At 53.5% G+C, this 27,280-nt stretch overlaps 9 protein-coding genes across 9 annotated transcripts; 2 read left to right on the plus strand and 7 right to left on the minus strand.

Moving 5' to 3' along the window:
• Nucleotides 1-108: 108 nt before the first annotated feature.
• On the minus strand, nucleotides 109-977 carry MRS44_004490 (uncharacterized protein; the record flags this gene model as incomplete). The annotated part of the gene is made up of 2 exons (XM_046275623.2): nucleotides 109-828; nucleotides 918-977. 2 exons carry the CDS (start codon nucleotides 975-977, stop codon nucleotides 109-111), a joined length of 780 nt encoding a protein of 259 aa, XP_046136378.1.
• A 733-nt stretch (nucleotides 978-1,710) lies between these two features.
• On the minus strand, nucleotides 1,711-2,916 carry MRS44_004491 (uncharacterized protein; the record flags this gene model as incomplete). Its single annotated transcript, XM_046279395.1, has 1 exon — nucleotides 1,711-2,916. The coding sequence occupies one exon, from the start codon at nucleotides 2,914-2,916 to the stop codon at nucleotides 1,711-1,713; it is 1,206 nt and encodes a 401-aa protein (XP_046136377.1).
• Nucleotides 2,917-3,581: 665 nt separating this feature from the next.
• On the minus strand, nucleotides 3,582-5,919 carry MRS44_004492 (uncharacterized protein; the record flags this gene model as incomplete). The annotated part of the gene is made up of 5 exons (XM_065622222.1): nucleotides 3,582-3,769; nucleotides 3,939-4,000; nucleotides 4,137-4,707; nucleotides 4,758-5,535; nucleotides 5,653-5,919. 5 exons carry the CDS (start codon nucleotides 5,917-5,919, stop codon nucleotides 3,582-3,584), a joined length of 1,866 nt encoding a protein of 621 aa, XP_065478294.1.
• Nucleotides 5,920-11,574: 5,655 nt separating this feature from the next.
• On the plus strand, nucleotides 11,575-14,151 carry MRS44_004493 (uncharacterized protein; the record flags this gene model as incomplete). Its single annotated transcript, XM_065622223.1, has 3 exons — nucleotides 11,575-12,077; nucleotides 12,143-13,897; nucleotides 14,088-14,151. The coding sequence occupies 3 exons, from the start codon at nucleotides 11,575-11,577 to the stop codon at nucleotides 14,149-14,151; spliced, it is 2,322 nt and encodes a 773-aa protein (XP_065478295.1).
• Nucleotides 14,152-15,250: 1,099 nt separating this feature from the next.
• On the minus strand, nucleotides 15,251-19,755 carry MRS44_004494 (uncharacterized protein; the record flags this gene model as incomplete). The annotated part of the gene is made up of 2 exons (XM_046275620.2): nucleotides 15,251-15,570; nucleotides 15,906-19,755. The coding sequence occupies 2 exons, from the start codon at nucleotides 19,753-19,755 to the stop codon at nucleotides 15,251-15,253; spliced, it is 4,170 nt and encodes a 1,389-aa protein (XP_046136373.2).
• Nucleotides 19,756-20,845: 1,090 nt separating this feature from the next.
• MRS44_004495 (uncharacterized protein) lies at nucleotides 20,846-21,237 on the minus strand (the record flags this gene model as incomplete). The annotated part of the gene is made up of 2 exons (XM_046273644.1): nucleotides 20,846-21,015; nucleotides 21,069-21,237. The coding sequence occupies 2 exons, from the start codon at nucleotides 21,235-21,237 to the stop codon at nucleotides 20,846-20,848; spliced, it is 339 nt and encodes a 112-aa protein (XP_046136372.1).
• A 1,097-nt stretch (nucleotides 21,238-22,334) lies between these two features.
• Nucleotides 22,335-23,636, minus strand: MRS44_004496 (uncharacterized protein; the record flags this gene model as incomplete). The annotated part of the gene is made up of 1 exon (XM_065622224.1): nucleotides 22,335-23,636. One exon carries the CDS (start codon nucleotides 23,634-23,636, stop codon nucleotides 22,335-22,337), a length of 1,302 nt encoding a protein of 433 aa, XP_065478296.1.
• A 403-nt stretch (nucleotides 23,637-24,039) lies between these two features.
• MRS44_004497 (uncharacterized protein) lies at nucleotides 24,040-26,020 on the plus strand (the record flags this gene model as incomplete). Its single annotated transcript, XM_046279952.2, has 2 exons — nucleotides 24,040-24,082; nucleotides 24,144-26,020. 2 exons carry the CDS (start codon nucleotides 24,040-24,042, stop codon nucleotides 26,018-26,020), a joined length of 1,920 nt encoding a protein of 639 aa, XP_046136371.1.
• A 671-nt stretch (nucleotides 26,021-26,691) lies between these two features.
• On the minus strand, nucleotides 26,692-27,276 carry MRS44_004498 (uncharacterized protein; the record flags this gene model as incomplete). Its single annotated transcript, XM_046280931.1, has 1 exon — nucleotides 26,692-27,276. One exon carries the CDS (start codon nucleotides 27,274-27,276, stop codon nucleotides 26,692-26,694), a length of 585 nt encoding a protein of 194 aa, XP_046136370.1.
• Between the last annotated feature and the right edge of the window lie 4 nt (nucleotides 27,277-27,280).

Consider the following 27,280-nt stretch of genomic DNA (forward strand, 5'->3'; position numbering starts at 1 on the left):
TCCTCTGACGCGCGTCTATATCCCTAGAACCCAAACACCAAATAATACCAGCGCCTGACCAACAAAGCAATATTCTCCAATGTCCCTGCTCTTTATCGCCGTCGAGGCTTAGAAGATGCTGTTGACAATGTTTCCTCCGATAGTCGCACCAGCACCAAAGATAGCAGCGTTACCCAGCTTCTTACCAAACTTCTTGCCGTACTGTCCCATCTTGTTCTCTCCCTCCTGACCCTGCTGCTGACCCGAAGATCCCTCGGCCACAGCCATGGGTGGCACATGCGAGTTGTAGGGGTTCTGCTGAGCGGGTGGGCCGTGAGACGGCGCAGGGTATCCGTACTGAGGCTGGGGAATGGCGGCCTTCTTGGTCTCTTGCTCGACAAGAACGTAGTTGCGTGGAAAGATACCCTCCTGGCCGGTGCGCTCGTTGCGGCCCATCCACCAGTCCTGGTTCATATACTCGTAAACGGCGATCTGGTCATCCTTCTCGAACGAGAGGTCGCGGCCGTCAGAGGCGCCGTAGCGGTACAGGGCGCGGGCCTGAGCGACAGTGGGCTTGACGTTGCGCGCGGGGACGCCGGGAGGAGGCGTCTGCTCGTATGCGGGTGGCGCGGGAGAGGGGGCCTTGTTGACCTTGAGGTCCTCAAAGGCCTTGGTCGGGGGCTCGTGGGAGGGAGTGGGAGTTGCGGCCTTGGCAGCAGCGTTGTTGTTGGAGGCGCCGGTCGCGGTGCGGAGAGGGCCAGAGAGCGAGGACTCGGGAGGGAGAGCGGTGTTGATGGTCTCATAGACCGAGTCGTCAATCACGCCTTTTTCGAGGAGGTTCTCGAGTTCCTGAACGGTGTTAGATGATCGCATCGAACGGCCGTACGTTATTCCAGAGGAGATAGCGAGTATGGCCGATGGGGAGGGAGGCTATTCACATTCTTGATGTTCCGAAGCGACCGGTTCACCTCGATGATGGTCTGGCGATCAGCAGCCATGGTTGCAGATGGAATTGCGCCGGGGCAAAATGGATATATCGCTGGATAATGTGAACAAAGACAGAAATATTAGTCGCAGCGATGAATAGTTGCTCCACGGAAAGCGAAAGCGATGGACAGAATGTCAAAGCCAGTTAGATGACGGAGGAGAGTTTCATGACCTGTTCAAAGTCCGGAGAGCACCAAGAAGAGAACGGACCAGACCCCTACAAAATAAAGCGGGCGGATTGAGGCGGTGCTGCCCCCTCGCCGAGACGGAGAGACTTGGCATGCCGGCTTCCCGACCCAATCACGGGGTTGGGCCACTCGTAAACGCCGCGAGGCTCTTTGATGCGGTGTAACCGAGTCGGTATTTCATTCCGATGTACGCGTATCTTCTAATTAACTTGGGTATTTGTTTGTATGAAGTCATCAGTGAATGGAAAAGAGGCTTAGGTGATGCTTAGTTGTGAAACACGTTCAATTCCTAATGGTTACAACCAACAGTGAGGAAGATGCGGGAAACAACATCGCCTAATATGGATGCCTTTTTATCCAGCAAGTCGGAGTATTTTATTCATACTCAATAGTGGATTATAAGTAAGCAACTGCAAAAACGTCAAGTCTGCCACATCCAATGCCATTTGAGAGGAGAGCTATCTCGAAAGCAAGTGAACTTTTTGAATTAGGTACATGAAAGCAATGATGAAAATACTACCCGTGTCCTGCTTAACTCCCCGAAACCTATCCCATCCTACTTCAGTGGTTGATTCTCCTTCTGGTTGCCAGCCGATGAGCCCTTAGAGACAGTGTCGAAAATCTTCTTGGACTGAGTCGCCTGCAGAACTGGATTGTTCTGCGGATTTGCGTTGGTGTTGATCTCAAAGCCAATGAATGAGATAGCGGGGTGGTTGCGGAGGGAGTACCACACGTCCAAGGTGACAATGATGATGAAAATCATAGACAATGATGGGAATACTGACTTGATCTCAACCCTGCGAACATTGTGGGGGCGGTTGACCAGAAGCCAATGCTTCATCTGGTCGAAAGTTGCAGCGTTAGCATCTCGAAGGTGGACGTGAAGGACCACATTGACTGGAGTTCGAAACAGTGGGACAACTGGCCCTGGAGTCCATGTCTCATGAGCCATTTTCGGAGCCAGCATGATAGGCATCCGAGTCGCTCCTGAATTCTGGAGGAAGTAGGGCATTGCGTTGAGCTTGGGAATTCCACCAGGCCTGATCAGATGCAAAGTAGCCATGCGATTGTAGAGTTGAGCGGTAGAAAGAATATGTCGGCTGTCGATGGCATGCTGGAGTTGCTGGACAAGGATGCTGGTGAAACTTTCTGGGCCAGTTTGGGTATTCTTATCAAACGCTGATGCTGCGATTAGCTCCTTGCGATGTCCAATGCCACCCCCAGCAGCAGCACAGCAGTCCAATAGAATAAGGACATCAGCAGGGGATGGGTCGATGATCTGGGTTCGAACTTCCTGGAAGTCGACCCACTGAGGTGGACAGCCTGGGACATCGGATGGGGTGAGAAGCAAGCGATGGGTACCGTCAGCTGCGTTGGGGTCTCGGTCACCATGACCAATGTAGTAGACAATGGCCAAGTCGTCTTCTTTGAGTCCATGAAGCAACCGACGAAGGTTGAAAGAGAATGTGCCATTTGGGTCTGGGTCTTGGTTCTTGAGCGACAAAGATTCGACAGTGTAGCCGTAGGACCGCTCAAAGACCTCATGAATACGTCTGGCTTGGTTGGCAATCTGAAGGCCATCCACCCAGGTCTCATCAACCTCCCAATGGACAGCAAGAACTCTCACCTTGTCGTAGAGCTTGTTTCGAGAGGTGTCGCCATAGAAGTTGTGGCAGGCGTCAGTCATGGCGGACTGGAATTCGGCAATGGTCATAGGTGTTGGACGCCAGGCGTCGCGAGGGTGGGTGGGTGAGAACTCCATGGTCGTGATGGGATGGGATGGGATGGGATATGAAGACAAAGAAATAAAGTTTGGTGTCTGTGTGTGTGTGTTTGTGTTTGTGCAGATCGACCCAAAGATCTGAGGTGTGATGAGGAGGATGAAGGAAGAGAATTCAAATCTGAGATCGGGAGAGAGGAGCTTTACTTATAGCCATCCAAGACTATGATTCACGATATATAGGGTTTGACCCTTTAAGGCTGTGATTCAGAATCTTGAGGACCTGAAGCTGTGCACGAACCTGCGTTGTTATTGTTGTTTATGAAACAAGGTTGGCGGAGGGGGGCGCAGTGATCATGTACGATGCATCGTTAAAACTTGTTGCATATGAATAGGCCGCCCATTATAGAACATTTCTACTAGCTCCCTATGGGGCCTTACATCTATCTCTCAGGTCCTGCCTTCTCGGCCAATGCAGTATGTCCCAGTGCCTTGCGCATCGTATGCATGCCCTTGATACTGAACTCGGCCATCATGCATCTTACAAATACATGAAATGACAGATTCCATACTCTCTCTGTCCTGTTACGAGTTGCTCGCCCCCCCTTTTGTCCAGCTGGCATTGTCTAAGTTGGCCATTGTGTTCAAAGTTGTTGCGCCAATCAAAGTTTGGCAATTCGCCGAGATGTTGTATAGGTTCCAGCTGCCTAGCCGACCTGTTCCTCGCCGTACTCCTCCTGCTGACTCACTCCAACAACCACAACCCAAGGGAGCAGTTCCGTATTGCTCTTAATGTGACGCTTCTTTTGATGATCGAGGGTAGGAGGAAGAGGGTGCTGGCCCCTATGCTCGGCGGCGACAGCCGGCTCGTAAGGCTGTTGGTCGGCTTGGAAGACTATCGAACGGGTTACCAGGCATCACCAAAGCTTCTTCTTCCTTCACTGATGACCTTATGCACACAAATAAGTTAATTAGAAGACACGCGTACATCGGAATGAGATATCAACTCGGTCACACCGCATCATAGAGCCTTGAGTTACCTGTGGGTATGCAAGGAAAATGACCTGAACACAGGAAGTGGACAAATTTCACTATGAGAGCAAGGGCAACAGAAAAGTAGTGGTAACTACACATTTTGAGTCAAATAGACATCGCTATCGTTAATATTTAATGCCATTTTCCATCCAATTCCAGCTCTTTCTCCCAGATTGACCGTTTATTGCACAAACTGGCTGCTCTCAACAGTGTACAGGTCAACGTACTCATCCACAGGAGTAGACTCGAGCTTTTTGGCATCCAGGTTGAGCTCGACAAGCTCCTTGACCCTGGCCTCGGGGTAGTGGGGGCCGAGGTGGCGCTTGTACTTCTCGAGGATGACGGGCTTGGCCTCCTCGCGACGGAGACGGTGGCCCAGGGGAGCCTCGACGGCGACCTCCTCCAGGACGGTGCCGTCGTTGAGCTCGACGGTGAGGGCGTTGGAGATGGTTCGCAGGTTGGGGTCATGGTAATCCTTGGTGTACTGGGGGTCCTCGACACACTTGATCTTCTGGCGGAGGGACTCGACCAGGGGAGAGGTGGCGGCCTCGCCACCGTCAACGTAGTCGGTGGCCTCGAGGCGGCCGAAGACGAGCATGGTGGCGCACATGTACTGGATGCAGTGGTCACGGTCGGCAAAGTTGTCCATGGGCTTGAACTGCTTGTCGATGATGCGGATGCAGGCCTCGTGGGTTCGGCAGGTGATGGCCTTGATGTCGGCAGCAGACTTGCCCTGGGCCTTGAGGATGTGGTGGATCTTCTCAGAGGCCTCGACGGCGGTCTGGGAGTGGAACTCGGCTGGAGCATGTCAGTCTTGATTCACTCATCTGTCAATTGGGGGTACATACCAGGGTAGGAGACCTTGAAGAGGACGTTCTCCATGACATAGCTGCCATAGGGACGCTGGAACTCGAACTTGTTGCCCTTGAAGAGGACATCGTAGAAGCCCCAGACGGGAGCGGACAGGACGGTGGGAACACCCTGCTCACCCTTCATGACCTTGAGAGCGAGGTTGACGGCACGCTGGCAAGCATCACCGGCAGCCCACGACTTTCGGGACATGGTGTTGGGGGAGTGACGGTAGGTTCGCAGACTCTGACCATCAACCCAGGCCTGGGTGACGGCGTCGGCGATCTGCTTCTCGCTGAGACCGAGCATCTTGGAGACGACGGCGGTGGAGGCAACCTTGACCAGGACAACGTGGTCCAGGCCAACCTTGTTGTAAGAGTTGAGGAGAGCCAGGCAGCCCTGGATCTCGTGGGCCTTGATCATGCCCTCGAGGACATCCTTGACGGTGAAGATCTTGCCGCCAGCGAGGTTACCACCAGCCTTGTTGGTGCGGTTCACCCAGTCGGCGACGGCGAGGATGGCACCGAGGTTGTCCGAGGGGTGACCCCACTCGGCGGCGAGCCAGCAGTCATTGAAGTCGAGCCATCGGATCATGGCGCCGATGTTGAAGGCGGCGTTGACGGGGTCAAGCTGGAAGGGGGTGCCGGGCACCTTGGGGCCGTTGGGGACGACGGTGCCGGGGACGATGGGGCCGAGGAGCTTGGAGCACTCCTTGAACCTCAGGCCCTCGAGACCGCAGCCGAGGGTGTCGAGGAGGATCCATCGAGCAGTGTCGAACTGAATTGAGCGTGTGTTAGCATTGTATTGCAGTGAGAGTGAGTTTGGTGTGTTGAGGTCAAGGCGGGGTATGGCGGGGTTGCAAAATCATCACAAGCTCAAAAGGCAAAAACTCACGGCAAGCTCAGAGTCAATGGTCTTGTTGGCGACATAGTCGGCAATGTCCTTGATCTCAGGATCGTATTCACGGGGAGCGGCGGCCATGTTGGGAGCTCCGGAGGATCTGGCAACGGATGTTGAGAAGGCGCTGTACGAGGCGGGAGTCGACGAGCGAGCGGCGCCGAATGCCGAGCGGGCCACGAGAGGGGCGGCGACGCGAAGGCCCCGGGACTGGAAGCGCAGCTGCTTGGTGGCCGTCCGGAGACTCCGACTAACGGCAGACATGCTGGAGATGTGAAAGCTGCTTTCGCTTTTTTGCTTGAGACTTCCTCTTCGCAATTAAACGGAGAAGGAAGGTCAATTGAGGTTCGCCGGTGAGAGAAGAGAGAAGAGAAGAGAGGGGGGTATCACGGCGAGCAGAGAAGAAGAAACAACCTCAGGGCTAATAACACCTGGAGCTTCACGTTTCTTTGGAGCTTGGTACTCGTTCGTATTTATTACGCTCGGCTGTAGGGGCCTTGGTTTGCCGTGGGTTACCGCGAAGCTACCCTCGGCTAGCCGCCGGCCTGACGACGGCCAAGCTGGAGATTTTGATATTGGCACTGTAATGTGCCTTGTAACGTGGCTGAAGGATACAGTGTGTACAGTGCACCAACATGTGTTCCCCAAGACAACAGTCGAGAAATGTTAACGTCTCATCTCAGACCCAGGTGTTTTTGGCGAGGGGAACGCAAAACCAACCAATCACGACCCCTCCCTTGCTCAATCTGCCTTCAATTGGGTTCGTAGCTGAGCTTCCCTTTACCGACGACGTGCCGCGCCCCAGGAACCAGGGAACGCTCTCCAATGGTTGGAGAATCCCTGGCATGCCAGATTTGAATGCCGAGGAAGTCAGGATACGTTATCTATTGGCTCTTTTTTCCTTGGTTTTAGGAGAGCGAGATCGGAGAATGGGAATGGGGAGATTGAGTGCTATTTTTGTTCTGTCTGAGGTGAAAGTTTTGGGACAAGGCAACGCGGGGAAAATGAGGATCAACGGTTCTTTCAATAGCAATGGATTGGGCTTGATACTCTTCAATTGAACAAACCTACACTGAGTAACGTTCAGAATATGTATCAATTGCACCTCTACGACACCAATTTAACTGTCACAATCCCCCCATCACCGCCAGTTCATCCATCACATCGCTGGACCCCATCTCCTTACCCCAGGTTCCCCTCCTCACGATGGAGCCCTCACAGCTGCTCTCCAGCCTGTCAGGGCGCCCACAAAAATCCGGGGTCCGCTCCTCCGCCCCCCGAGGTCCTTGCTTCGGTTCCCCCGCGCCCGACTCACTTTCTCTATTTGCTTCTCGGACGATGCGAGCGGACATACGACGGATGAACCGAACGCTGCTCCGACCGAGGATAACTCCTATCGTGGCTTGCCGGTAAGCGGAGGGTATCAATGGTAAAAGGTTTTTGAGGTTGTTCGGCTTAAAGACAAGACATGACATTTTGTAAGGCGTCAATGACGAGGTGGACGTCTGCAGCCCATCCCAGCGAGAGCAGCTTTTTTTAAAGCAGTAGGCTAAGAAAGATCTGAGCTCTTGGGAATAACACTGCAGCATTATTACCGCCATCTTTGGGGGTAAATAATCCAGTCCAATCGAACCTGTGCCAGGCCAGGATAGGTCTCACAAGGCAAGCAACCCCGTTTAGCTTCGGTCGATCTCCGCGGGTTCCTCGATCAGGATCAGAAACACCAACGGGTATCTCACTGGACGCTGTAGCACACTGCAACGGCTGACTCGGCGCTGCTGCAGGAAGTCTGAACAGGCTGTTCAATTCTTGATTTACCGGCCCGCTCCTGAGACAGCATAAAGAGGCCGTGGCCTCCTACGTCAGGTCAAGACTTGCAGACGAGAGATGATTCGCGCAAGCAGGCAAGTGATGAGGAGTTGCTACTCATCAGACGAGAGGGGCATCATGAGGATGTGTGGCGCGTAACACAGCATTGCTTCTTTGCCATATAATTCCATCGATCTGTCACTGTGGCGAGTTGAACTTGACTCAAGGCTCGATGAGCTTGATCAAGAGCCTGGAATAAGACGTCGAGATCGTTGATTGTTAGTGGGGGATCGTGGAAAGAGAGAGGATGGCGTTCTGCTGTAGGGTAGACAGCCGGGTATCTCATGTGTGGCTGTAGACACCTCAACTGCAGGGGAGCCTGAAAGGTCCAGTTGCCTTCATCGACGTTGCAGAATGAAACATAGCTACAGTACGTATTGTTCCATATTCGGTTACATACTGTACCGTTGTCCATCCCGGGTATTTGGGTTTGTGTACCTGAAAAGCAAACACCACTGATGCGATCACAAAGCATATCATCACCAGATCGCAGCGGATCCTCTCTAGTGCGACCTACGGGCCCGTATCTCTGGTAAAAAATCGACAATTACTGACTAGACCGAGAAAATGCCCGACGGACGTGCTGCGCGGGATTATCCTCCTGCACGTGTTGTTGCAGACGGTTGAGGAATGCAGATCAAGGTAGTTGCACCAATGCAGGCGGGCAAGGGGTTGCCTTGCGACAGTTTGAGCCAACAGGACGGGAACCCGGTACAGTACATAGGCACGCAAGCATGACGACTCTGCAAGTCCTGGTTGGAGATGACTCGTAGTATAGCCACACTCTTAAGATGCGGACGGCTTTGTAAGTCGAGACATGAGCAGCCACGATGCACATGAGGAGGAGTTGGGAAGGTATTTGCGACGAGGTTGTATAAAGCCTTGTACATTTGATCCCGTGGCGTTGGCCACGTCTTGCGGGGATGATGGCTCGAGTTGCCTTTGTGACTGACAAGAGGTGTGCTACTGTATCTCTCCAACGAAGGTGTGCGGAACGTGCTCCGAGAAAAAAGAAAGGAGGAAAACCTTGTGTGGTGTGTTGCTGCAGGGTTGGGAAACCAACAGAGTTGAGGCATGCATCCCAGCTGGTACGGGTACAAAAGTAGAGCTGAGAAATAGAACGGGCGAGAGTGGAGTTTTTCAAGGCATTGTCAAGCTGCAAAGAGACAGCATGATGCAGAGACAAGAGACGTGCAGAGCTCGGTGAGGGAGAAATGTGTGTGGCCTGAATAGAAGGCTTGTCTGGATCATGAGTGCCACAGTTGGAGCTGTAACTGGAATTTGCAAAAGTCTCGATTGTCAAGATGGCGCTGAAACACGGTCAAACGACAAAAGCTGCGCAGACATCAACTTGGCAACGGCATCTTCCGAAAGTATATTTGCTTCTTTTTCCTCTTCTGAGGCGCCGCCTCTTGTCATTTCTGGGACGCCCGTGTGTGTGTGTGTCACGGACGGGAGCGAGCGAAAAAAGGTGCCGTCAGCTGGTCAGAGAGTCGGGTCCCTCGATCGCAGGGAACGCACGTTGCCAACGGATATCGGAGACTAAACACACACAGGCCCCCCCCCGTCAGACCATGGACAGGGGTGTGTGTGTGTGTTCGTCTAGAGCGGGCCAGACCCAAGGCTGTCAAAGTTTGGGAGTAGCCGATGGCCGCGTGCCAGCACCCTACGTGCAGATCAGAAGGACAATCTACATGACGGGGCTATGGGATATCTCGAGGCTAGCAGACAGTGGATTAGTGTACCTTCTCAGAAGCCTCGATAAAAGTGACTGAATCTGCTCGATAGAAAGCTCATTCAGGGGATCCTGTGGCTGGAGCTAGGTCGTTTAAAGGGTGCAACTCTGATGTCATTGATCGTCGGTAAACCTGCTGGACCCTGATTCTTCCTTTAGCGGCGGGGAGGAGGAGTGAAGCTCCCTCTTGACGACAAAGCCTCACAAAGCTAAAGGGAGCAGCTCCGGCGCCACGGTGACGGTGCCCGCTTTGTAAAAAGTCAGTGGCTTTTGTCTCAGGCGAGGGAGGGAAAAAACGGATCTCGTCACCCCGTCCGTCGATGGTCATGTCGATACCCGAGCTGCTGCATCGCATCTCATCGTTTTCTCGGTGTGACGCAACGCAAGATCGACTTCACTTAAGAGAAGAGTGAGGCAAAGTGAGGCGAGAGAGAGATGTGTAGAATGTGATACAGAAGGATGATTCTAGATTGCGAGGCGGAGAGAAACATGGGTTCAAACACCATTCGAGGCTGGCCGGTGAAGAGATCAATCAGTAAGATTCCGGCCTCACCATCTTACACAGCCTGTACTGCCTGTCAATTGCTTCACTTTCCATCCATCTCAGCTGCAATCACCCCCTGCAGAACTCCTCCCCCTCCCAAAAAAGAGAAGCGCCGAGACTCATCGGGGACGCCTCAACCCCTGCAAAATAGAACGGCGCCTCGTCCCGCACTGCGCTCGCACACTCAGGTTGACAGGGTCCTTGGTCAAAATTGGGTTGCAGTCGCAACAGTCACTTTTTCAGACCACCACACGTTTTTTTTCTTCTTACTCCTTCAAGGGTCCTTGCTGCTTAGGCGAATCCGCATGAACCTTACCCCTGTAGGCTAAACCTCCCGCGTCTGGTCCGATCTAGAGGTTCGTTGTAGGGTCGTGGGAATCGCTCAAAAATCAGCAGAGGCAAAAAAAGCGACAGGAACAAAAAAAAAAAAAGACGACAACATGGCGCGCGCCCGTCGTTCCCCGGCTGGGCCGATCAGGGTCCTTTCCTCCTCCTGAATTTCTCTTTCTCTTTTCTTTTTCATTTTCTCCTGATTGTCACTGTTTAATTCCTGTTCTGTTTGTTCGATCTCGCCTCGTCTTGTTGTCAGTGAATAAGTGCCCGTGAAAAGAAAACAACCAACGGTTGGCATCGCCCCCTCCGTTTTTTCCAAGGCGCCATCACTTGCTTGTCTAAGGGCAACAAGTTCCGGGTTTCTAGACCTGCTCGCCGTCTATCGCCCAAGGACGTCCCGTCTCTCTTCTCTCTCCAGCCTGCAGGTTCCCCCTGCAACATAGCTCCCTCTAGAACATCATCATCGTCATCCATCGTTGTCAACATCGTCATCGCCTCCAAGCTCTCTTCTCGTTTATTGCACATCCTCGTCTGCTTCGCCAACCATCTCGCCCGCTATCCCTACAGAAACAGTAGCCTCAAAATCACAACAGGCCCCGAGAGCCCTACCTGTCTCAGCCTCAATATCCCCTCTCCTGAGCAGTTGACACAAGTCCTCTGTCTTGGCCCTGTTGATGCCATCATCATATCCACTCTTCAAGAGGCGCCAAAGAGTCCACTCGCCTTGGCGCTAGAGATCCATACTGAGCCGGCAGACAGGCAAGACGTCTGGGGACGCTGCAAGCGCATCATACACGCACACCCTGCCCTGCCCCGTGGCGATCTACCGATAACCCGCATCCATCGACGACGTTGTCTCGTTTCGCCTTCAGCCAGGAACCGTTGGAGCCACTAATGTAGCGAGATCCAGAGACGCAAGGATCCATGACCCGTTTGACATCTACACACCGGTCAACTCTCGAGTCGAGTTCTAGCTCACCTACAAGTTTACCGGCTGCCTCTCTACATACCTTGACACAACCACTTCACTTGGACGTTCCCCTGACCCAGCCTCCTCCGGCCCTGACCCACTGCCTGTCCGTCTGATATCCAACCATCCCCAAGTACAAGCCCTTATTCAACTCCCACCGCACAAAGCCTCCCCCTCAACATCTGCTGTAGCAGCCTCAACCAAGTGCCGCCCACCACCACCTCGAGACCGGACTGAGCAGCCAGTGGCCCGAGTCTCACCATCCCAGTACATCAAGTCCAGACATCCTGGCACAGAGAGGTCCAGACTCTTCCCGCACAGCCCGCCTAGTGGGAGATCTCATATCTTGCCTTCCCCTCCCGAGATCTGTCTGTTCATCGGATCCAAAAAAAAAAAAAAGGGGACCGCTATACCATTTTCACCATCGCTCCGTTTCTCAACTCTCCCTTCACCGCAAATCTCGCCAACATGGCAGGGAGTAAACTTCTCGTCTACCTCCTCCGCCGTGACCTCAGAGCCACCGACAACCCTATCCTTCACCACCTGGCAACCACTGACCATGGATTCACTCACCTTCTCCCCGTCTACGTCCTGCCGCCCCACCAGATCGAGGTCTCTGGCTTCCTCACCGAGAACCACAAGTCCCCCTACCCCCAGGCCCTAAGCCAGGTTGGCCGCTTCTGGAGATGTGGTCCGCACCGAGCAAAGTTCACCGCAGAGTCAGTCTGGGATCTAAAGGACAGCCTGGAGGATCTGGGCAGCGGGCTGGTGTTGCGTATTGGCAGCTTCTCCGACGTTGTGAGACAACTGATCCAAGCTCTGAACGACAACCACCACTCTGTTGATGCTGTCTGGATGACCGAAGATGTGTCATCCGAAGAAGTCGATGATCAGGAGGCTGTTTCTGCCGTGTGCTCTGAAAAGAGCGTTGGCTTCAAGTTGTGGCGGGATGACAAGTATTTTATCGATGAGTGAGTTGCCCCAACCCTTGTCTCATCCACAGGACACCATTGATGATCTGCTAACACGAAAAAAGCCGTGACACGGGCCTGAGCAACCCAAAGGAACTCCCAGATGTCTTCACCTCATACCGCAAGACCCAAGAACCCCTACGTGAGCGCCCTCGCCAGTCCCTCCCCCGCCCCCAGGCCGGATCCCTACCTCCTCTCCCTCCTTGGACCCCGCCCCAGGATGCCCCTTTCCAAGTGCCGGACACCTACGAAGAGTTTGAGCGTCGACTCCTACAGCCCATCGACTACATGCTCGCCAACCCCCCTGTCCTGCCCCAGGACGCCAAGTCTGCGCACCCCTTTGACGGCGGTGAAAGCTTTGCTTGGGAACGCGTTCGACACCTCGTCAAGACTGGTGGCATGTGCACGTATCAAGAGACTAGGAACGGGCTTCTTGGAGTCGATTACAGTACCAAGCTCTCGGGGTACCTGGCTCTGGGTTGCGTCTCGGCTCGTTCCATCCACGAGGAGCTGATGAAGCTTGAGGATGGCACGGATCAGGCCTATGTCCGGTCTAGAGGCTTTGGCAGAGGCGAGAACGAGGGCACCAAGGCTGTACGATTCGAGTTGTTGTGGCGAGACTACATGCGGTTGTGCACCAGGAAGTTTGGCGCCCAGCTCTTCAGAGTCTCGGGCTTCAAGGGGGCTACTGGTCAGTATGAGAAGAAGTGGAAGACAGCTGACAAGAAGATGGCTGCTATTGACCAGGATCCTGCTCCTGAGGAGCTCGGAAGAATCATTGATAGATTCCTCGAAGGCACGACCGGCATGGGCCTGATTGACGCCTCACAGCGAGAGCTCTACCACACGGGATACACCTCCAACCGAGCCCGACAGAACGTCGCTAGCTTCTTCTCCAAGCACCTCGGCATCGACTGGCGCTATGGAGCAGAGTGGTACGAGATGATGCTTGTTGACTACGACGTATCTTCCAACTGGGCCAACTGGCAGTACGTGGCTGGTGTGGGCAACGACCCCCGTGGCGACGCTCGCATCTTCAATCCCGTCAAGCAAGCCTTTGACTATGACAGCAACGGCGCCTACGTACGAACCTGGGTGCCAGAGGTCAAGCACATTGAGAAGCTGGAAAATGTTTTTCAAGTCTGGACCACGGATGAGGAGGAACTGCTCAAGTACGGCATCGTCGACGACATCATGGTCACGCAGCCCGTCAAGAAGATTGATTTCCAGGTCGACCGCAAGCCTCGAGGCCCACGGAGACCCTACCGCTGGAGACGAGGACCCGGACGCGGTGGCCGTCGCGGCGGTGCTGGAGGCCCATCGAACGGATCAGAGGACTACTCTGACATTAGTAGACACAACGGGGGACCTCCCTCTCCCGAGAGCGATCGACAGTTTTACAATGGCGAAGCATCCTACATCCAGAGCAACCAACACCCTCGCGGTGGCTGGGCTCCCGGGGAAACCATGCCATGCCATGGCGAGGCAATTCAAACGGGTATGGCAACCCCAACGGCGGACGAGGAGGACACGGCATGTCGCCCTTCCGCGGCGGCAACGGCGACGGCTTCCAGCGAGGATTCGCCACCAACAGCATGCAATACAACAACCAGCCTCCCCCACGGTACATGCCCGCCCCATCCTACCCTCAAGGGTTTCCCCCTCACGCCTACCACCACCAACTCCCTCCCCATCTGGGACCTCACGTCTAGCAGCCCGAGGCTCAGCTACTACCCGTATGGCGGGTATACCCATACGCATGGAACTATGAACACGAGGCGTGGTACCCACTGGGATGGTGATATCACGAGGATAACGAAGTGTGTTGAAGGAGGTTTAGGAACGATATTATATGTTCAAAGGGATCTTTGCTTTTTTTCCTCAACTTGGGCGTGCAGCTATATACACGCATCTGCTGCCAACTTGGACAGAGGAGGAACAAAAAAGTTGAGCACTCGTAACAGGGACAGAAAGGGAGTATGGAATCTGTCTATTGTATGTATTTATAAGAAGCATGCGACTTAACATCGAGGGCTTCCCAGTAGCCTTGGAAAAGGCGAGCTGGGCCGTGTGATTCGCCTAGATTGATTGATTGTAGGTCAAATCTGAGGTTCAATTCAAACTGAAACAACACTGTCGCTTCGTTTCTAAGGGGGGGGGGATGGACGTACTGTGTGTGAATGCTCCGTGTAACTCCATCTTACATCCCTCTCGCTGAGCTCCTTGGGCAAAAGAATCAAAAGCTCCTATGTCGATTTCCGCTGTCAAGTCTGGAAAGCTACTGCTAATAACCTGTGACATTCATCGAATTTATCCCAAAACGTCGATCCTTGGTCCGTTGCTTGATGCTGCGTGGACTCCACAAGCGTGTGAGGGCTCCCTCATGTTTGGCTTGCGAGAAAATGCACAATTGCAGCTTCACGTGATGCACACACCGACAAAAGATAAAAAAAACAAAAAAAAACACGGGAGTGCAAATGCCTGCAGAAGAGGTTGTATTGAGTGCCAGGGATCAGAGGCTGCCATCGAGGTACGTACCACCTGGAGTTCTGAAGCACCAACACAAACGCTTTTCCCTTGAGGCTCAAGACGACGCCCAAGCACATGTTGTTCATTTGATTTCAAATCTTTGCCATTGATTAATTGTTTAAGCTTCATGATAGTTCAATCTCCAAAAACCCTCCAAGTCAAGTGAGAGGGAAACCAAGTCCCCTCCTTAATCCATCCTCGCTTGGCAAACACCTCATCCGTACACCCTCAAAATGACCGGCTTTGGCTTGAAAATTTCGCCACAAATCTAGTTCCAGTCGTTGCGAAGTAATAAGAGATCTTGAAGAAACATTTCTTCTTCTTCGGTGCAAGACTTCTGCCATCCTGGGAGACAATTCCACGCCGAGGCCTCGTGAGACACTGGCCGATTCAACTCATTGCAGAGGTCGACGTGGAAGAAAGAAAAAGGGTTTTAATCAGTTGAAGAGTAAGATTTCCAAAATGATTTGAAGTCAGGAATTGTAATCTCGATTTCAAACCTGGGTATTCTTAAGTTGTCGTCCTCCCATTTTCTCCTCCTCCAAGAAGTGCAGTCCAGCTGCCTCGACTTTCCCCGTAGTTCAGCGTTGACGACCGGACGCCGTCGTCTAGATTCAACACACCACATGAAAGATCATGAGCATCTAGATTCGTGATACTCGTCGGCGGTTATTCCTGTTCCTCCCAAAGCCAAAGTTGAAGCCATTCCCGTTGCCATTTCCATTTCCATTTCCATTTCCGTTGGTGTTCCCGTTACCGTTACCGTTGTTGCCGGCACTGGTACCGCTCACTCGCTCACACAGCTCTCCAGCAACGTTGCCACAGCGGAATGGCAACAGACAACATCCGTCAGGGTCGACAAACTGTTCTAGCCCGTTGGCGCCGACGCCGACGGACTCGCAGTCGGGGCCGTCAGGGAAGCCACAGAAGTTGACGAGGAGAAGTCGCGTGGATCTTACCCGTTCTGTGCCAGGGAGGTGGCGGCAAAGAGAGAAATGGCAATTTTAGGAATCCGGCCGGCGGAGATAGAAGAAAAGGGTAGTTGTCGAGAGAATTGAAGATGCTGGTGTTGATGAATAACAATGGACAGCTCCAGTGGAAAAGCTAGGTATTTATACTACCGACTTCCGTTATGCCTCCCAGTCCGTCTCAGGTCTCCAACATCTTAGCAAATGTCCTGAAGGCGACCCTGTTTCGCTATATCCAACCTATGTAACAAATATGTTGTGAAACGCCACAACAACATGTAAACAAGCTAATCTTCTTCGCTTTCTTTCCGCTTGAACCAACCCCCCTTACTCTGCCGCTTCAGCTGGTCTCGGGACTTGATCCCCAGCTCTCTCACACCCTCGTCACCGCAATTCGCCCACCTGTCCAATAGCTCCCTGGCCTCGACAATGATGTCCTTGTCCTTCGGATTGTCGGCCTTGGTGAGGAGGTATTCCGCGAGTTCAAAGCACATGTAGTCTGCCGGCTCAGCCTCCTCGCCTGAAGCGACGTCGTATCCAGTCTCCTCTGCCAGCTTCAGCGCGAAGCGAACAAAATCCTTCCTGCTAGGCCAATTGTTGATGTCGTTCTTCAAACGCGCAAAGTCATTGTGATACGGTCGTCGGCGCGAAGCGAATGTCTCTGTCATCTGGCGGAGCTTGGATATAAACTCGGTTTCTTCTTCAAGTGACCCTCCGGGGAAGGGGACGGGAAGGATGGCAATGTTCATCAGAGTTGAGTTGGGCAGTAGGACAGGCTTCTTGCCTTCGCTCTTCTCGTTGCGCTGGCGAACGCGGACCTCATCCGTCTTTAGAATGATTCGCTCAATAAGAGGGTAGCAGTTCTCGCGCCAGCTGGTCCAAGATTCACGGCTTCGGAACCGATCCTCACACAGCCTCAGAACGAGTCTCTCAATCAAGTCGTCCTCGCCCTTTTGGAGAAGAATCTCCACAGCACCGAGCAAAAAGTCCTCTAGAGTGTGGATAGTGATCCCTCTGCCATCCTCAAGCTTTGAATGGGTCTCGTGGCTGGGCTTCTGCAGAGCGAGGACGGAGCTCCAAAGCCCAAACTTGAACGCGTCCACGCCCTGATCGTTGAACTGCGCGAGCCAATGCTTGCCGGGCTTTGAGTTGACAAGGTCACGGTTCTTCTTGATTAACTTTGTGATGGTCTTAATTGCTGGTGTTGGGTTGATGTTGGTAAACACCACGGAGCGGATCATGTCGAAAACGGAGAGTGGCATGTAGGCCATAAGTTGGGTAAAGATCGAGGAGAGCATCGTGATGTTGACTGGCATCTTGGGGAGCTCCTCGCCCTCGCCGAGATGAAATTTGTTCTTTGCCAGGAAGAGCTTCATCCAGCGAGCGTTGTTGACCGCCGACTGCTCCAGCGCCGTCATGATAAGCTGCGCAAGCCGTCCCTTGTCGTCTTCGTTGAGCTTGGCGGAGTTGGCCTGCTCGACCAGAAGCGCCAGCAGAGGGGTTTCCTCACTGACAGCAGGCAAGGCAGCGCCATCCTCTTCGGCAGCGGCCCAGTCCTCTTCTTTCATAGCGCGTCGTTCGTTGAGGTCCGCGACGACAGGCACAATGTACTTTTCGAGGGCGTCGAGAATGTGTGCACGTAGCTCTGGAGGGCAGGTTGGTTCTTGCATAGCGCTGATCAGACTGCTGGTGATGGTGATGCGGATATCAATATGTCGTGCCTCGGCGAGCAGACCGATCAGAATGTCGCAAGATGACGAGGCGTTTATGAAGAGGTTGTTCTGCAGAATTTGAGCAAGCATCTTGACTGTTGTAACCTTGATCCAAGGAGTTCGAGGCTTCTTGGCCTCCCCTTCAGCCTCCTTGGACTCGTCCGTATCTTCCTTCTTGTCCCAGATCTCGTTCTGTTGCCGCAGTCTCTCCGTCATGGCGCCGCCCATGTTTTGCAGGATCTCCTTTGCCGCCTTTGCCGGAAGAGACGAAAGAAAGGCCACGCTGAGGAGCTGCCGATGCCATGCAGAACTCTCGGCAGCGCCCTCATCGTGAAGGACAAGATCTCGGATGAACGGGGAAGCCAAGGCTGGCTGGTCAGAGTTGGCGATGCTCTCGATAACTGAAACAATGTCCCCCATGTGCACGCGCATCGCCTCCGACCCCAGACGCGTTCGCATCTGATCCAGCAGAAATCTCGCGAGGTATGCCAGCTGCGTAGGAGAGATGGCCGTATATGCTAGCTTCTTATAGGCAAAGAGGCCCGAGGCTTCAAACTTGCGAGAGCGCCCGATGAGGGCTGAAGAGTGAGGTGCATCACGGAGGGCATCAGATGTCGGGTTGCGAACGATGGCCTCTGCCTCAATGAGAGTGTCCATGGTCGGCTTCCAAACCGTCTCAACCATGACCGTCTCGCACTTTGCGAATTCAGCCGCCGTGCACTTTTTGAGTTTCTTCAAGAATCCTTTCACGTTGTCGAATCTCTTGTCGGCCACGACTCTCAAGAGGCCGATCACGTTATCCCAGTCCCGGCGCTGGAAGCCGGGTTCTCCAACTGCCTTGGTTGCCGTCTCTAGGAGGTTGATGAGGATCCGGTTTGCACGCACGATATCTTCCTTCACCACTGAAGACGTGAATGATATAGCGGCTTCTGGGTTTTTGATGCGTTCCGCTGGCATGGCAGCCAAGAGGGCTGCGATTTCTTTTGTTTTAAACACCCTTGGGCCATACAACTCCTTGCACGCCAGAGTGTCCTTGGTAAAACGGCGTGCCCACAGAACAGTATCCCCCAACGTCTCAATGTCAACGGCGGCGACACATAGATTTAGCGCCGACATGGCCCAAAAGGCGCGAAGTCCTGGCTCCCGAGCCTGTTGAGAGTTCACCCTCCGCTCATGGACAAGTGCGCGGGTACGTTGAAGCCAGCCCTCGTGCTCATTCTCCGTCTTGGACATGCGGATGAACAGCGCTCTAGCAACCTCTACGTCTGCAAAAGTGCTAATATCAGGCCTCTGACGCTGCGCAATGACCGAGTGGTCGGGTCCGGGGCTCAAGAAGTCGCTGCTCGGGTGGGCCTTGTCCAGTCTCTCAAACAGTTGCATTGCCTTCTTTGAGTCAATAGCCAAGAACAAAGCGGCGGGCCAAAGGCCTTTTTCGGTAGTCAATTTATTCAGTCGATCAAGCCCAGAGTCTGACCCATCGTTGATATCGATCTTGTTGTATCCTTTGGCGTGGAGGAAGAGTAGGCGGAGGAGCTCATATCTCGCCTCGTTATCGAGCTTCTTAGAGATGACTATGACATCGCGGAGCGAGTCTACGCCATCCCGTCGCTGGTTTGCGGGAGATAGCTCAATCAGCTGTATCAAGTCGCTCTTGAACCGTTCCTTGACGTCGCTGTCCACGGGGGCCTCGTACCACCGGTCGATCGTATACTGTACAGGCCCGACAACGTGGAAGAGGTTGAGTTGATTCGAGATAACCTTCTTGTGCTTCTGAATGCACTGCACCACGAGATGGAGATACTTCTGTCGCGTTTCGTGGTCGAATCTCCTCTTGAGCAGGCGTTTGAGCAACGGCATGACCAACTCTTCAACAAAGTCATTAGGGACTCGGATGTCTCCCTCCTTGGCGAGGAGGGTGTTCAAAATTTCCTCACTAAAGGCCATATTACCGCAAAACAGTCTCCTCTGCGACAAGAATGTCAATTCCTTGTCACGAGAAAAGATGTCTTCGAGGAACTTCTTCTCATGTTGCTCGCGGTGTCCAAGGGACAGTCTCTTCTGCTGCTGCGACGTCCATTCGACATGCCGTTGATTCTCCCACTCCTCAATCACGTCCATGGTACACGCCGGCACAATGTTCTGATAGAACTCCCGCAGTGGACGATCATCCTCGCCCCCATTGCAGAGAAGTTCCACAAGCTCCCCAAGGGCCTTGCGTCTCTCAGGTCTTGCCTTCTCAGCCGAGGCAGTACGTCCCAGAGCTTTGCACATTGTACGCACGTCCTTGACGCTGAACTCGGCCATCAACTGGGCGAGCCCAGCAGCTCCGCCCACGGCATCCCATGTCGGCTGAAAGCGGTCTCCACGACGGAGGGCCTTGGTGAATTGGCGGATGGCGTCCTTGCGATTACTTGCGCTGTCTGTCTGTCGTAGCTCGCCTACAATCACACTGCTGTCGGGACGAGGCATGTTTGCTGTTGATGGTGATGGTGATGGTGATGAGTCGAAGTGTTAGCTGCCTAGTGCCGTGTCAGCCGAGTTCTTTAAGCGACCACGTCAGCACAGCCTCACCGCTATCCTCCTTCTATTGACGTGCCTCTCAAAAGATAGATCCCATCTAAGTAATGGCCGAACAGCTATTAACCGGGGTCTGAATTGACCTGCTGCATTTGGCTCTTCCATCTCTTGTGTTAGTTATGTTTGCGGTATTGCGGGGCTGTGGCCAAGCACCTAGACACCCACCTGGGTGAGGAAAAAGAGAGACGCTCAGATAGATTCTTTAGCCCATTCTCCCCTAAAGATAATAAATGGAGTATAATAAGAATAAGCAAAGGAGGTCTAAATCTTTACCTTTATTATGATATGTTTTTAGTTAATTATTATGCTTAAGGGGGGCTAGGTAACTAACCCTCTTGATGTTCTGGTGTCTCGTTTATTCCTCGACCCAGGTGACACCCCCGGGCGTGACCATTCTCCCGTTTGCTTCAACCAAATACTCCGTAGCATGACCCTAAATAGCTTGCATGAGGCCTAAGATCGGACGAAAGGGCACGTAAGTTCTGAAATGGCAGGATGATATTGCCGAGAATGAATTGCTGAATCCATTGAGATCCCCTCTGTTTGCAGAGTTGCCGCACGCGACGGTCACTGAACCGGGCTGTTGTGGCAGAGTGAGTCAACGATCTCTGGTTTCTAACGCGTCCCTAAATCTAAATGTTCAAATATTTATGATACTATTTCTTATTTTAATCTCTCAATCAGCTCATAATTAGGCTAGAAAGTGAATGCTCTTTATTGATTGAACTGAGTGCAGCCGTCCTGGTGTCTCAAGTTTTTGTCCGCCCGCGTGGATCGTAGAACCCTGGAACTTACCAATGCACCTTGATAAGAAATGGATCTCAATGCGTATTGATCATCAATCAGCATCACTTTGGTATCCAATTGACGCCCATTGGTACTCCTTGGTATGGCAAGCTCGCAAGTGTCATCAAAAGGGTCTCGCAGACCAGGTTCATACAGGTTTCATCATAGCTAATCGTACAATCCAACAGCCTCAAGCTCAGGCACCAAACTTCTTGTCCTTGTCGTCGACAAAGAACTCCTTGCCCGTCGTCTCCTTGTACTTGTCGCGGATAAAGTCCGAGATGGCCTCGTCCTTGGCCTGCTCGGTGGCGCTCTCGTTGCTCTGGTCGCCCTGTCCGAGGAACTTTTCCTGCACGTAGTCGACGGCTGAAAGAAGCCTGTCAGCGCTGGTTCAATGTCATGTGTTTGGGGGTAGTTACCCTTGTCGAGGCCATCCTCGTTCTTCTCGCCTTGGGCACCGCCGCCGGCCATGCCGTTGAGCTTGTCCATGAAACCGCCGCCGCTGCCAGACTCTTGGTTCTGGTTCTGGTTCTGGTTCTGGTCGGCGTTGTTGCTTCCGCCTCCGGTGAACTTGTTGAGCAAATCCATGATGATGATTGAAGAGATGAACGGTGGAATTGATGTATTCCAGTAAAGAGGATTATGGAGATGAATTTACAGGTTTCAGGTATGATGACGAGAGAAGACGAAAACCTCACAAGACGTCCCCCACGACATCCTTATATAGCTGCGCGACACATCGTCACACACGGCAGGAGGCCGCACAAGGCGGGGTCGATCAAGGACTGAATTCTTGATCGCGGGTGGGAAAGATCCACTGACGCAATGAGACAAGGGTGCACTTAAGGTTGTGAGACCAAGGATGGAGACGCGGGAGACATGGGGACTTGGAAGATGGGAGCTGAAAGATGCGCACCAGTGACGTTGACGTCGTTGGCGATTGGCTGCCCACTTCAGCTCGCAGGTGGGATAAGGTGCGGCGCCCAGGCTCGTGTGCACCTTCGTTGCCCCTCCATGGACTGGGCAGGCAACATCGAAATGCAAGCTTAGCGAGGCCGTGATTCTCTGTCAAAGGGTTCGAAGAAGCGAGGGGGCGGGATGTCTTTTGGCGAGGCCGTGATTCAGAATTTTAGTGAGGCTGTGATTCACCAAGTCAAAAGGGTTGCATGAAGCCAGGGGAGTGTCTTCTGGCGGGCCCGTGATTCACTCTGTCAATGGAAGCGGGGTGGTTGATTTCTGAGGCCGTGATTCACAGCCACAGCGGGACAACCTCAGATTTCTCTCAGATTATGTGGGTCTTTCTTAAATTTCCTAATTCGTCTCGCGAGAATACAGTGTCAATGCACGAGCCACGGTGCAAGGTACTGTGCAAGCCCGAACACCAAATTTGGTATCACGGCGCATTGGGGGAGATGGGCGAAATGTGGTGAAGAATGTGGAGGGACACAATGAGCACAGCCAACATGGAATGGCAAAGAGTGAATAGACCATGCACAATGAACAGGTGAAAGCAGCAAGTGTGTGAATCTAGCTTTCTATTAGGGGTCATTATAGCTATTCACATGAATTCGATCCTTTTGTAAGCCCTTTTCATTACCAGTTCCTTCATCCCTCGTAACCTCGTAGCCATCATCCCTCGTAGCCATTGTCCTTCGTCAAGTCCATCCAGTCATGTCGAGTCCACCTTAGTTGTAAGGGGTGTACATGCCATCGGCATCGATCACAGCCTGGCATCGCGCAGGCATGCTCTCAATCAGTGTCATCAGGTGAGCCTCCTCAATCCAGTTCCAGGTCTCTATAGCTTCAACAACGGCGCTGCGGCCTCGGAGGTGGGCAACCAGGCGGTCTTCTTCGATCTTCGTCTTGATCATGTCCCAGGCGACGGCCATGAGATCGAGGTCGGGCGAGGCGGGAGGCAGCTGGAGAACCTCCATGTTCTTGTTCTGGAGTTCGGTGCGAATCGCGGCGTCGGAGTGCTCAATGGGGCGGTGTTCCATGCAGTACTTGGCGGTGTCTGGCTGCTGCTGGATCCAGTAGCTCACGGTGGGGAGAACCCGTTCGGAGTGGTTCTTGGCGTCGATGGTACCCCAGCTTGGGTCCCAAAAGACGCTGGGACCCTTGCCCTTGAGGCCGGAGAAAGTGGCCCAGAAAGTGTTGCCGCTCTGGAGATGGGCATCGTCGTCAATGATGCAGGCCGGGTCGCGTGCCTCGTGGATGGTGCGGGTGACATGGATTCGAGCGTGAGGTCCAGTCATGATACGGGTCTCGCCAGACCAAACGACGGCCTTCCACTGCTCGACAGTCCAGTCGACGTGGTCCTGGGCCCAGTCAAATCGAGCCTGGCGGAATTCTTCGATGATGGTGGGTCGAATGAGGGCGGGATATCGCTCGTACCCGACTTCGCGCAGCGCATTTCGGATAACAGCTGGCTTGCATCTCCATCCAAGGGAGGTAGCAAGTCTGTTGTACTCCATGCGGCGAGTGTCTCTGGAAGACAGGGTGAAGGCAAGGACGATGAGGAGTTGGGGATGGTTAAGGACGGGGAGTTGGCCCCTGACGGTATTGCCCTTGGGCACGGAGAGTGCCTCGGTGATCAGGATTGCGTACTGGGCCTGACGGGGGGTAAAGTTGAAAAAGATAGCAATGCGGGTGTAGTTCCATCCAGCTGAGCGAAAGAGAAGGCACTTTCTCTTCTGCTCTGCAGTGATGGGCTCGCTGGGTGCCATCAAGTTGTTGTAGGTGCGGAGCTTGGCCGCCATAGAGTTCAGCTGGCAGTTCTCACGGCGATGTTGCTTGAGGACCTGCTGAGAGGTCGTGGGGCAGTTGAGGACATCAGGCGTGAGTCGCGCATTGTGTCTCTCACGCTGGGCTTGGCGGAAAGGGTCAATGGTGAGCTCGTTGGAACGGTACTGCAGCTGAGCAATGGCAAGGCCGATGAGATCCGGGGCCAGAGGGGCGTTGATGGTGACGGGAGGATTGTGAGCCATCTTGACGCAATTGGTTGAAGTTGTTCAATGAAACGAAAATGAACAATGAAGTTTGTGGTTGGTGTTTGCGTTCTTGAGATGGAAGACAAGTACTTGCACCGAGATGGATGTGGTGGGGAGTGTTTGTCTTGGAGGTCCCTGGTGGAGCCAAGGTCAATTCGGTACCTGAGTGGGGACCTGGAGGGGTGCGTTTTCGTGGTGGCATGGGCGTGGCTCAAGCGAGAGGGCTCAGGGCTGTGGCTTGGCCGGCTGAGTCAACGCGACAAGGTATGACGCATACAGGGACCGCAACAACCGCTCACCTCGAAAAAAGTTCAAGTATCGCGACAAGACGCCCTTTGGACAGAGTCTTGGTTCGCCATCGTTGCCTTTTATCCCCGACAGACATAGAATAGTCATCGCAATGGCCAAGGCTAACGAGGATATCCTTAGGCGTCCCCTGTACCGTAAGGAATAACCCCTCACCCCACCATCGTTGCCCCTCAGATCGCTAACTGGGATCGCCAGTCTATGACCTGCCGCCAGAGGTCCTGGACACGTTGACGCTCAAGTCCGATGCCGACACCGAATCCATCGTCGAATCCTCCATCTCGTCCCCCTCCAAGAGCCCTTCAACGTCAGACAGCAACCTCGTTGGCTCCCAGGCTTGTTCCCTCTGCGGTCTCACATTCACCACTGTGATAGACCAGCGAGGGCATCTCAAGTCCGACCTGCACCACTACAACCTCAAGCAGAAGCTCAGAGGGCAGAAGCCAGTGTCAGAGGTCGAGTTTGAGAAGCTGATTGGGGATTTGGATGAGTCGTTGTCGGGCTCAGATTCGGACGAGTCGGACGAGGAAGAGGAGGATAAGCAAGAGTCGACACTTACAACACTCCTAAAGAAGCAAGCGAGGTTAGCAGATAGACGAGAGGACACAAATGGAGATGAGGAAGAGGATGATACCGCGGGTAGGAAAGGTCGTGGCAAGCCGCCCCTGATCTGGTTCAGTTCCCCTGTGCTCCCAGAGAAGACCTACTTTGGCATGTACCGTGCCATCCTCACAGGCGAAGAACAACGGAACCAGGACCTGGTCGAGGTTCTCAAGAAGAAGCAGGTCGAGCCAATCTCGATACCCAAGATGCCCAAGGACGGTTCGATACCCGAGATTGCGTACAAGGGCCCGCACATCTTCCTCTGCATGATCGGAGGCGGTCACTTTGCAGCCATGGTCGTGTCTCTTGCGCCGCGACCAAACAAGAACGGCACAACCATGAACCGGGAGGCGACGGTGTTGGCTCACAAGACGTTCCATCGGTACACGACACGACGAAAGCAGGGTGGCTCGCAGTCAGCCAACGACAATGCCAAAGGTGCAGCGCACTCAGCCGGTTCAAGTCTACGACGGTACAACGAGCAGGCCTTAGTGGAGGATGTGCGAAATCTGCTTCAGGACTGGAAGGCCTTGCTTGACACGTCAGAACTGCTCTTCATCCGGGCGACGGGTGTGACAAACCGGAGAACTCTTTTCGGGCCATACGAGGGCCAGGTGTTGAAGCACAACGACACTCGGCTGCGAGGTTTCCCATTCAGCACGCGACGAGCGACACAGAATGAGCTGATGAGATCGTTCATCGAGTTGACGCGACTAAAAGTCCGTGAGATCGACCCTGCTGAGGTCAAGAAGGAGCCTGAGTCCAGTGCGACTCCAACAAAGACGCAGTCGAAGCCTTCTAAGCCCAAGTTGTCAGAGGAGGAAGAGACAGCCTTGCTACATACCTCTCAGCTTCAGGCTTTCACACGGAGATCCAAAGTCCCCGCCCTCCTCTCGTATCTCAAGAACAACAGCCTCTCACCCGACTTTGAGTTTCGGCCCGTTGAGCAAAACCACCACGCCCCACGACCACTCCATCTTGCCGCGGCCCAGAACGCTGCACCGCTCGTGCTAGGGCTCCTGGTCCGAGGTGGAGCTGATCCCACGATCAAGAACGACGAAGGCAAGACTCCGTTTGAACTCGCCGGCGAGCGAGCAACCCGTGATGCTTTCCGTGTGGCGCGCTCAGAGCTTGGAGAGGCCAAGTGGTCCTGGGATTCAGCCAAGGTACCGCCTGCGATGACAAAGGCTGAAGCCGACAAGCGCGACGAGCGAGAGAAGAAGGAGGCGGATACAAAAGAGGCAGAGCGACGACGTGCGGAGGAGGAGAGGCTGCGAAGCGAAGGACCCAAGGTGCCTGAGGGCCGGAAGCAGAAGGGAAACACGCTCTCTGCGGGATTGACAAAGACACCTCAAGAGAAGAGAGAGGCTGAATCAAGAGGGTTGACACCGGAGATGAGGATGAGGTTGGAGAGGGAGAGGAGAGCGAGGGCAGCAGAGGAAAGGATACGGAGGATGCAAGGTGGTAGTTGAGAAGGCCAGAGAGAGGATCAGTAGCATTCTTTTAGGCAGGATAAAACAACATCTTCCTGAACCAGCTTCTTTTGGTCATTCCTTGATTGAGTTTCACCTGGTGGTTAGTTTATTGTCGCAAGCTTATTCAGGTGAAGTGCAATGAATCAGCCCGATTAGGCAAGGGAGCATCAACGACAGCTCAGAATGGATATCGCCCGTATACCTCACAGCCTTCCTAGCTAGGTAGGTAAGCTAGGAAGTTCATGAAGCCTTCAATCCTCCAAGTTTGCGGGAGACAGAGACTTTCTCAGCCCAAGGACTGGGCCGGCCTTTCTCTCTCTATGACTGCTCTGCCTGCCTCAATGCCCTTCTGTAACACCCCCAACACGGTCAGAATGCCCTTCTCAATTGTTTCCCCGGTATTTCTAGAAGAAACATGGCTTAGATAGGTCAGCACCTCCCTCTCTGAGATGTTCATATGTCATGTAAAAGGGGCGCATATACTTGGCACACCAACTTAGCCAATTACCACATTTTTGTTCACATGATGCATAATTTAACGAGACATTGTTCAAGTCACCAAAGTGATGGTTTTCTATTCAAATTCTATTTCTGGACCAATTCACGGCAGTCGCCTCTCCCTGCTGTGATATAGGTATGCAAAGAACGATGGATCAGCACCAAACATGCTACTGACTCCAGAGGCGATCACAGCCGAGTGCAAACACGCCATCAGGTCGAGGTCCAGTCAGAGCTACATTCTCTCCTTGCTCCATAATAGACTGCCTCATCCGAAAGTCCACGTAATCTCCACCAAAGCTGGCATGCATCGCCGTGGACAGCCATCGCCCCTGAACTGAATCCTCCACCTTGACCGTGATGGGACCCCATCGATAATTAGGCCCCATATATGTCTTCCAGTTGTACAGCCGGCCTGGGACGGGGAGGACATACATGCTGCTGGATGGCTGCTGCATTGACATGAATACTACAGTCCGTCCATAGAAGTCCTTCTTAAACTTGACGTACAGCTCCTTAGCTTGGATGTCAGGGTTGATTGGTTCCGGTAGCTGAATCGTGAATTCTGATTGCCCCTCTGCTTGGAGGGTTCGGAAGACGATGGGGGGATAAGGGATGATTATGGGGGTAAGGTAGGACTCGACGATGTCAAGAACCTTGAGGCGGTCTGGGTCAGCCGTCTCGAGGGGCGCTGGTGTTGCTTCCACCTGCTCGCTAGCGCGGCTTGATCGGCGTCTGAAGAAGTTGAGAGGCATCTTG

The sequence above is a fragment of the Fusarium solani genome (genome assembly GCF_023522795.1).
Source record: "Fusarium solani strain SB1 chromosome Unknown bctg00000002, whole genome shotgun sequence".
In the NCBI taxonomy this organism is placed as follows: Eukaryota; Fungi; Ascomycota; class Sordariomycetes; order Hypocreales; family Nectriaceae; genus Fusarium; species Fusarium solani.